Source organism: Triticum urartu, chromosome 7A, assembly GCF_056163025.1.
Source record: "Triticum urartu cultivar PI428250 chromosome 7A, HENAU_Tu73, whole genome shotgun sequence".
Taxonomy (NCBI): domain Eukaryota; kingdom Viridiplantae; phylum Streptophyta; class Magnoliopsida; order Poales; family Poaceae; genus Triticum; species Triticum urartu.
This window is the reverse complement of record NC_141879.1, coordinates 642,936,266-642,946,552: the sequence shown is the minus strand read 5'-3', so window position 1 is coordinate 642,946,552 and position 10,287 is coordinate 642,936,266. Positions and strand designations below refer to the sequence as shown.

Here is a 10,287-nt window from a genome sequence, read left to right as displayed (position 1 = left end):
GTCTACTACGCAACTTTATTCTTGTAGACACGTGTTGGGCCTCTAAACGCAGTTATAGAACAATAGCAATTTCCAGTCAAGTGAATGACCTAAGGTTTACCAATCCATGAGAGGTGTGGGATGAAGATGGTCTCTCTCAAGTGACCCTGCAACCAAACACAAGAAATCTTTTGTGTCCCCGACACACCCAATACAATGGAAAATTGTATAGATGCACTAGTTCGGCGAAGAGATGGTGATAAACGTGTAATATGGATGGTAGAAATATATTTTTATAATCTAAATAAAAACAGCAAGGTAGCAAATAGTTAACGGGCACAAAAACGGCATTGCAATGCTTAAAAATGAGGCCTAGGGTCCGTACTTTCACTAGTGCAACCTCTCAACAATGCTAATATAATTGGATCATATAACCACCCCTCAAAGTGCAATGAAAAATCACTCCAAAGTTCCTGTCTAGCGGAGAACAAAAGAATAAATTGTTTGTAGGGTACGAAACCACCTCAAAGCTATTCTTTCCGTTCGATCTATTCAAGAGTTCGTACTAAAATAACACAAACCTATTCTTTCCGTTCGATCTATCCTAGAGTTCATACTAAAATAACACCAAAGCAAATTCATATTCATAATACTCAATCCAACACAAAGAACTTCAAAGAGTGCCCCAAGATTTCTACCGGAGAAACAAAGACAAGAACATGCGTCAACCCCTATGCATAGATTACCCCAATGTCACCTCGGGAATCCGCGAGTTGAGTGCCAAAACATATATCAAGTGAATTAATACGATACCACATTGTCACCACGAGTATTCAATTGCAAGACATATATCAAGTGTTCTCAAATCCATAAAAGTATTCAATCCGATAACAACGAAATCTCAAAGGGAACGACTCAATTCATCACCACAAGATAGAGAGGGGAAAACACCATATGATCCGACTATATTAACAAAGCCCGCGATACATCAAGGTCATGACATCTCATGAACACAAGAGAGAGAGATAGATTAAACACATAGCTACTGGTACAAACCCTCAGCCCCGAGGGTGGACTACTCCCTCCTCATCATGGTGGCCGCCGGGATGATGAAGATGTCCACCGGAGATGATTTCCTGTCCGGCAGGGTGCCGGGACGGGGTCTAGATTGGTTTTCGATGGCTACAGAGCCTTGCGGCGGCGAAACTTCTGGTCTAGGTTAACCCCGAAGGGTTTTGGAATATTTGTGAATTTATAGGGTAAAGAGGGGGTGCGGGAGGCCACCGAGGTGGGCACAACCCACCTGGGCGCGTCTGGGCCCCCAGGCACACCCTGGTGGGTTGTGCCCCCCTCGGGGCACCCCCCAGGTGCTGCTCTGGCCCAATGGATGTCTTCTGGTCCATAAAAAATCTCCAAAAAGTTTCGCGGTGTTTGGACTCCGTTTGATATTGATTTCCTGCGATGTAAAAAACAAGCAAAAAATAGCAACTGGCACCGGGCACTGGGTCAATAGGTTAGTCCAAAAAAATGATATAAAGTTGCTATAAAATGATTGTAAAACATTCAAGAATGATAATATAATAGCATGAATACTTCATAAATTATAGATACGTTGGAGACGTATCACACACTTCCCCCATCTCCCCTCCTGCTCATCGTTGCCGAAGGGCACTGTCAGGCGAAGCCCGGTCCGCGTTGACGGTAGTGGCTCCCTTTCCCTCCTTACCTGGTGATCCACGGTGTGATACACGGAGACCTAGCGGGGAACGCTACGCTCTCACGGGGCCATGTGCTGGTGGAGCGGTTTTTGTGGGTGGTAATTCATTTTTTCTGTGAAAAGGCCTAAGGCCATATAGTAAGAATTACACAACCTTACAAACACACCCAAATAGAAAAGTAAAATTACAATTAAAGCCTTAGGGGGTGCCGAAGTCTTCTTCATCACACATCCATCGGGGATGCACCACGAGCAAAGTTCGGTGCCGCCTCTGGGCCTCCGCCATGGTGGAGCAAACTTTTTGAAACCCAGGAGGTTGTAGGAGTTGCGGTTGAGAAGTCGTTGATGCAGACCAAGAGACGGCCGCGGCCGCTGCGAAGCAATCACCTCACCGGAGAAGAAACGTCGATAAGGACATATAGAAACTTTGAAGAGCACGATAGCTGGCCAAATCCAGACAGATCCACCATAAACCTACACTTATCGGATCCTAAAAGACCTGTTGGATACAAAAAACCACATGGCCTCCGCCGGTGATAAGCACACCAACTAAATGGGGATAGGAAGGGGAAGACATTATTCCTAAACTAGGGAAGCGTCACTGCCATGTCGTCCCTAACCAAACACGAAGACACTTTAAAGAACACCTGAGATGAATTTCTCACACCATAGTATGCTAAGTACAAATTTGAGATCGAAGTCATTACTGTTCAGGGTCATGCACTATCGTTGTCTTCTTCGGTGTCCTAGCCAAGCCAGGCGGCCGCAGAAGCTCACCACACTGGATTCGTCCGGTTGCAGTGGGTTCACCAATACCGCCGCCGAGCACCGCTTGATGGAGACTCGGGCCCTCATATCCTCGTCCGACCACACCAACTCCCCAAGTCCTCCAAAACTTCCCAGCAAGCCATCCCTGGACCGGTCGTCCCCGCCGCTGCTGGCGCTATGCGGGCTTTGCCTGCCGTCACGCCCTGGTGGCGGTGAGAGGGTGAGGTGTTGGAGGAGAGGCTAGGGTTTAGCGACCGCCTCAGAGCCTCTCTCATACGAAAGCATTATGTCCTCTCTCGTACAACGAGGCGTTCGACACCCCTCCGAAACGTGGGAGCTAGATTTACATGGGAGCCAAAACAACCCTGTCTTGGCCTTTTGTTTCCAATACCAATTCAGTGTTGAGCCAAATGTTTGCATTGATGTCAGATGATTACCAAATCCATTTCCTGCCCTCCAACTGAAACATCCAAATACCATGTTAGACTTCTCTCTCCTGATGAGATCCACCCACGTGACACTCTCTCACAACTTTCATCTTCCTATTGTGGAAATTATTGAGATTTTTTAAAAGTTCATTTCTTCTTAAGTTTGAATTTTCAAAACCACAAGACTTCTTGAAAAGTCCCAAGAATTTTTGAAAGTTCAAGAATTTTTCTTAAGTTTGATAATTTTGAAAGTTCAAGAATTTTTCTTAAGTTTAATAATTTTGAAAGTTCAAACTTCAAATTCTAAAAGTTGTGCCTACAAGTTCTGAAATCCGGTAGTGTATTCCTAAAATTTTCCTTTGAGATACAGTGTAGACTTTCCAGAAAAGGAAAAAGCTTGGTCTTAAAGTAACCACTTGAGATCAAATAGTAGCCTGCAATGCAAGAGCGAACTTATGAAGGATGGGCTCCTTGGATCCCATCATTTCAAAGAAATCAAAATGACATTTCCAAGTTTCTTTTTGAAAACAATCTTTGAAAAATTATACATATTCGAGACAGATACGTGAATTTGTGTTAAAAAGATTACGATTTGATGCTACATAAACAATAAAAAATCCCAGCCCAACAACAAATTCCTTTTGGCCCATTTTCATGTATGTATTTGTTTTTTTCTATGCCATGTATGAAAGTATATAGTTATGGAAATTTTCTTGAACGTGTTAAATATGTAATTCCTCATGTACAATTTTTTTGTGGTGTGAAAAAATGTTATTTTAAAAACGTCCTCCATGGAGCCCGACCTCCATTGATAATTTCCGCCTGCAATGCTAGTCTTACTATGTAAAATAGATCTAGTGTACAATATCACTTAATTTAAGTACAGTATATGCATCTTTTAATATCCACAGGAGGATGTACAATGAGGCAAGCATATAGGTAAAAAATAAACCTAAGGTTTTAAATCATCTTTTTTTTTTCGGAACAAATGGTTGAAAATCGGTTAGTGACGGACGCTGGGCTCTCTCGACGGCCCACACTACCGGCCCGCGGCGTCTGTATCAAATAGACGGGCAGCCCTACACTCGAAAAAAACAAAACAAAGACGGGGAAAAGGCTCCACAAAATTTCCCCCTCGTCTTCTTCGCTCGCCGGACGCCCACGACCTCTAGCCCCCTCCCTCGCCGGAGCCGTCGTCTTCTTCGCCCGGAGCCCCCGACGCGCCCACCACCTCCCCCTCGTACTCCTCGCCGGACCGCGACGCCCGCGGCCGCAGAGGATGGCCCGCTCCGTCGGCGGCTCGGGGCTTGGCCCGGACCATGTGTACAGCCTCTTCCGGCGAGGCGACCGGAGCGCCGTGTTCCTGTACCTAGCCTCCATCCGCGGAGCCTCGGAGGACCCGCATTGCCACGGCATTTGGCAAGCGGGCTGGGCGCTTGGTACGCCGCCGCCAGAAAGGTGAGCTCCCTTTCTTTCTCCGGTACCTCTTTCTTGAATTCGTTCTCGATTCTTGTGTTTATGGCTGTTCTTTTCTCTTCCTTTCTCGTCTAGGTCTGATCTTGGAGCTGGGTCTTCACCGACAGAGGAGCATGCTCTCGGAGCACCGCCGCCAGAAAGGTGTGTCATTCTTCTTTGAATGAAACGCGTCCTTGGTTCGTGGCGATTTCTTTCCCCATAAAACTTCACTTACTTCCTCTGTTTCCCAGAATTCCATGTGATTCGAGGAAGTCAGCTCGCGGGGGGCCGGTGGAGGTTGAAGGCTCCACAGGGTGGGCGACCACTTCCCTTTCTATTTACATTTCTTGCAAGAATTTCAGCCTTCTTGTCATGTGAGCAGTTCTTCACCCGACTGCTGTTGCTTTAATTTGTGCAATCTCCCGGTAGTTATTCCAGGGTTTCTTGTGATTCGAGGAACTCAGCGCATGCAGCGCCGCTGGACTTTGACGGCTCCACGGGATGGTCGATCTTTTACCTTTTCTATTTACGTTTCTTGCAAGATTCATCCTCTTGCCATGTGAGCAGTTCTTCACTCGACTGCTGTTCCTTAATTTGCTCACTGTTCTTTACCAGGTATGATGATGAGGATGAGTTAATCAAGTTGGCCGAATATGCCCACTGGCAAGCGAAATCGAGCAGGTATATACATTTTTTCAGCTTATTAACATGGTACTAGATAAAAAATAGACTTTGCCGGGCCGGTAAAAGAGTGAATTCTGGTTTTTACCTTCTATTTTGATGTTTTTGACACTAATTACCCTATTTAGCAGGATTTCATCTATTTTACCCCATTTAGCAAAAGTTTTGCCACAATTTACCCATTTTAAAATTTTGCGAGCATTCTGATGAGCAGGTCCCAATTGTTAGGTCCACCTAGCATGCCCCATCAACAGTTTTTACCTACCTATTTTTCTCCACGTTGAACCAGTCCTCGCAGCTTCGCTCGACTGGGCTGGCCTGATATGATCGCCAGAGCAGGTCGCTCGCGTCCAACGCACAAGGCGTAAGTTGGGCCGCACCACTCTGGCCTCCAATATTCATAGCACACATTGTTCGCCTTCCTTCGAATCACACACACGCTGCAAACAAAGAAAAAAAAGGATTTCAACAATATTCAAAATGGTGAAAAAACTTTAAATCAATGTACGTCAGTTATAGATGGGTGATATGTATACACGTGATCTTCTAATAAGCATTTTAATTCTGTCTGAATCAAACGCCTCACCGGCCAATGCATGAGTTAGGAAAACTTCATAATACACATATGATGGAGATGGTCAAAATCATGTGGAATGGGGTACGACGTGAGGGCTTGCTTGTTCACCAACCTCGCTGATTTGTTGGACGAGCGGCCCCCATAGATCTGCAACCGAGCACAACCTGATGGGGGCATGTACATGGACGCGCCCATGCCGACGTCGGCGAGCTTGATGGAGCCGGATTACATGGGGTCATTTCTTGCCTTGATGTCGCGCCCAGAAGTCGGCGAGATTGACGGAGCCGGATTCCACGGGGTCATTTCTTGCCTTGATGTCACGACCATATATAACGCCGCTCGAGGAGGTATGAAATCACGCCACTGCCGTTGCCTGACAATCCCTAACCATAAGTTCGAGCGAGCCTGACGGGTACGTGTGGGCAGAAGCCTGGACGGGCGATGCAATCTATTAGGCGTGAGTAAGGAGCGTGGTCGACTCAGGCATTATGCGTTGGACGAGACGCAAGTGACCTCCATCGGGCCGGTCCGGTCGGGAGAAGCCGTGAGGACTGGTTCACGAGAGAGAAAAATAAGCAGGAAAAAACCATCGATGTGGCATGCCAGCTAGACTTCACAATTGGGACCTGTCTGCCAGAACACTCATGAAATTTTAAACAGGGTAAATCGTGGCAGAACTTTTGTTAAATGGGGTAAAATGGATGAAATTTCGCTAAATGGGGTAAGTAGTGTCAAAAATGTCAAAATAGGGGGTAAAAACCTCTCACTAACGAAAGTTCATAATTTTGCAGTCTTTGCGTGTCCCATGTGAGCAGGGACGAAGCTAGAAAAAGTGGGCACCGGTGTTAACCGCTTCCCAGGCTAAGCCGCTAGCAGAAATTATAGTGGTGCAACAACATAGATAATGGCCGAGAGTGATATAAAAAGCAACAATATGCAGGTGATATTATTATTACATCTAAAAAAATCATACCGAGTAGCGAGTATTGGCTGAGCAAAGTCATAAAATAACACTTCTTTACATATTTCGGAAATAATAGGCAAAAGGATGACTTTGAAACGTTTCATTTGTAACTTTCTGTAAAGGATGAACAAAAGAACATATTATATTCACAACAATAGTAAGAAAGAAATAGTGCAAAAAATAAGTATCGTTAAGGAAAAAATAAAGTGATACGAGACTCACATTTCATAACTTCCCTTCTCGATCTTTCATCTTCTTAAATAGATCAATCACATCGTCATTCGTTATTGTAGAAAATATGTCTTTCTCCACATAGCAAATCAAGTGCTGGTCTAACTGGCCTTGAAGGCCCTGCCACATTACTATCTAGTGCTGGTCGTTTCCCTTTCAACAAAAATTTATCCATATCTTCCTGGTCCTGGGCAAATCAAAGAAAATAAACTAAAAAAATTACTTAGCCAATAGCCATCATGAAATCAATGCACCTGTAGAATCGTAGTCTGTAGACAGTCTAGAGATCGAGAGGCGAGAGAGAAGGTGCAAATTACCTGGGATTGGAAGAGCCAACACTTGCAAATTAAAGATTATGCACTGGCGGACGGTCAGCCAATGTCAACATTCACCCGATGAAACGGTGTCGAGTTCGCCGTCGTTCGTCGCCGATTCGCTGCGGCGGCTGCAGAATTAGGGTTCGAGATGAGGAGGCGAAGAGACGAGGGCGTCTGTCTGTTCGCGTACACGTACAGCAGCCGGGTAGCGTACATCGATTAATTGATACATAGTGCGTACGCATTGGGCCTGGCCTTGTATCGTTGTTTGCTGCCGCAGGCTGTTGATTTCTTTTAGAACTTAATGGATTTTATGGGCTAAGGCTTTAGGGATTAGCTGGTCTGCTGCTGGGCTGGGGTCAATGGAATTTTTGGTCTGGGGTCATACGCAGTTTTTGTTAATACTATTAGCTGAAAAGCCAGAAGGCACTGGTGTCAATTGACACCAGTGAATACATGGGAGCTCCGTCCCTGCATGTGAGTGGAAATGCGTACTCAGTTCCTCAGAAGGAAAAACCAGGTTAGGAACACCCCCAAACTGTGTTGGCCTGTTTGTTGCATAGTTCATACTTACCATTTTTTCTGTCATGTTGACCTCTGGTTCTTTCAGAATTAGGAGGTAACAAGCTACCTGCAAAAGAGGATAGGCAAACTCCAGAAAATGGTTAGCTTAAACTTGTTCATGTGTCCCTTTTATGTTGAAGTCATGCTGTTTTTATTTCTTATATCAAGCTGTGGGATGGGACTTTATCCTGCCATGTATTCATACCGATTCTTGTGCTACAGTATCTGCAAAAGGATTCTTGTGCCGGAGAACAAGGGTTCAGAAAAGGTCTTAATCAATTCTTGTGAGGAGAAAGGTTAGTACCCCCTTTCTTTGTCCAGCAACTTGTGCCTTCTCTAGTAATATTGCAAGAGCATTTTATGGGGTTTTGTGTACATTGAGGTCTCCAGGACAGTCCCTCACAGAGCATCCTAATGTCTCTGTTGAGGTGGCAGAGGCAGAGCTTCTTTGCGCAATAGGCCGGAGAGATAGCAGGAGAAAGAAGATCACCAATCATCGCGCTGAATTGCAATTGTTGCGGCTGAATATGCAACATCTTGATGCTCTGAGCAAGGAAGAGAAAACCAGTAACATTAAGAAGATGAGGTCCCTTTCAGAGAAGATAAAGGGAGAAGAAAAGATATGTGTACTGGATGATGACGATGTGCATATGAAGCAAGATACACTAGATAGGGCACGTCTACGTAGTTCTGGAGCATGAGCCCAAGAGATCTTGGTAGTGCTAGTGAATGTCGGTCTGATACAGATGTTGGAATGCTGTAGAACGTTTGTAAACAAGTTCGGGATGGTGCTTTTAATCTTGGTTGATATCAGGGCCTGAAAGTTGGACATACTATTGAAATACAGGGGCAGCTATTATTTTCTCAAGAGATGGTTAAAGGAAGGATCATCAAAGAAATAATGGTTAAAGGAAGCGAAGATTGATTTTGATGATCTGCATCCCATTTGACTTGTGGTGTAATTTTTTTCTTCTGAAAAGTACATTTCGGGATGTTGGAAAAATACGTCCAAGATTAGCTTAGGGTGATTCAGTGCATTACTTGGGTAAGGCAGTAGGTTAGGGTAATGCAGTATGTATATAACCTTATAATGAAGAACCAGGAACTGGGAAGTCAAGAAAGATATTATGGGACTCCCTTGAAGCAGGGGAGAAGTCACTGGAAGTGTTTGAAATGAGAAAGACGTGCGCTCAATCGGCAAAAGATGCCAATAAAAGGGACTAAAAAGAATTGAGATTGTCTAAAGGTCCAAGCTCATATGTGAGGATTCACACATGCTTGAAGGGAAAATTTTGACTTTGTGGTCTGTTCCTCGGAGTACCTGCAAATTTGAATACAGTATCGCTTATTTCTAAGCTGTGCAGCACAGACAATGGGTTCACATGTGGTATGTAATATACTTAATGCTCACTTCAGTATCTTTTACCATAGAACAAACTGGAAACTGCTAGCTGTTCCTATAGATTTTTCTTTGGCGGTTTAAGTTTTGTGAAAACTCAATGTATAAGGTAGAATGATGTGTTTCTGGGATCATATTTACATGATCGCCCACCTGTAGGTGGTATTTCTAATATGCTTTGCTTCTTTAAAACTAAGTAATTCGTTTATGTTCCTTCCTTCCAATTCTTCATGGAGTTCATTCATTATAAAATCTACATGTTTCTGCAGGTTACCTGTTTGTACCATTTGTGGAGAAAATTCAGTTTACTCGCAAAGAAGATTTTCGAAAGTCTGGTTATAAGATCTTCACACAATCCCCAGTGTCCAATAAAATATGTTTTCCTTACGATTGTGAATCTCATTAGCTTTCATTGCTTAAGAAGGTTTTAGATCATTAACTTCATAAGTTGTCTTCCTTGACCAAGGGAGTTCTGAATTTCAAATTTGGATCATTCAGTTTCTAAATCTGATCACACAGAAGTTTCACAAGTGAACTTTAGTGCTAGCTTAGCACTTAGCAAGTCTATTTGAAAATTCACCTTTGCAGTGCAAATCAACTGGTTGTGTTGCTGGTCATTTTTTACTTGTGCTAATCCGTAGTCTATTAAAAAAGATGTGAAGGCATATAATGAGCATACTTGCAATTTGCTTTATGTTGTTTGCTGGCTATATGGTCAAAGTAGGAGAGGAGGACTTTTTTTTGTACTTCTAGTGGTTTTCTTGGGTTGGTTTTGGAGGATTCTGCTCACGCCGATAGAAAACCTGTGTAGAGAGAACTGTGCTGGCTATCATATGTGTACAACCATCTGAGTTCCATCCCTATACATTTTCAGTTATGCATGTTCGAATTGATATTTTAAGGCTCTGATTAATCACCATGGGATGAAATGCCGTTTCGGGGAACTGTTCTCTAATGAGAGAAATAGCTTTTTTAAGAGAGGGTGAGGTAGAGGGGCAGGGCAGAGCCGCCGCCACCCCTGTCGCCCAGGGGAAGGAGCGATGCGGGGGCCTGCTAGGGGTTTTTTACCCAGTGAGGATGCAAGTATAGGATTTCCACATTAGATTGTCTGCTCAGTCACATATAATCTTAGGTTTGTTTGGGACTAAGATGTCATCTTCTGTAATTTGTACCAACTCCGAATCTAATCTGAATCTCTGCAGATCAA

The 10,287-nt window shown here is 44.1% G+C and overlaps 1 protein-coding gene and 1 long non-coding RNA gene across 2 annotated transcripts; both read left to right on the top strand.

The window, feature by feature from the left end:
* The first annotated feature begins 4,007 nt into the window (after positions 1-4,007).
* Positions 4,008-4,725, top strand: LOC147960978 (uncharacterized). Its single transcript, XM_087533611.1, has 3 exons — positions 4,008-4,350; positions 4,444-4,509; positions 4,599-4,725. Exons 1-3 carry the CDS (start codon positions 4,172-4,174, stop codon positions 4,723-4,725), a joined length of 372 nt encoding a protein of 123 aa, XP_087389737.1. The 5' UTR covers positions 4,008-4,171.
* Positions 4,726-4,775: 50 nt separating this feature from the next.
* LOC147960977 (uncharacterized) lies at positions 4,776-9,068 on the top strand. Its single transcript, XR_015612098.1, has 3 exons — positions 4,776-4,851; positions 4,963-7,781; positions 7,904-9,068. It is a non-coding gene; the product is annotated as an uncharacterized LOC147960977 (long non-coding RNA).
* Positions 9,069-10,287: the final 1,219 nt, after the last annotated feature.

Coding starts and splice junctions, on each gene's coding strand:
- LOC147960978 (XM_087533611.1), top strand. CDS start 4,172: ATGGCCCGCTCCGTCGGCGGCTCGGGGCTTGGCCCGGACCATGTGTAC. Junction 4,351..4,443: donor GGTACGCCGCCGCCAGAAAG/GTGAGCTCCCTT, acceptor TTTCTCGTCTAG/GTCTGATCTTGGAGCTGGGT. Junction 4,510..4,598: donor GGAGCACCGCCGCCAGAAAG/GTGTGTCATTCT, acceptor TCTGTTTCCCAG/AATTCCATGTGATTCGAGGA.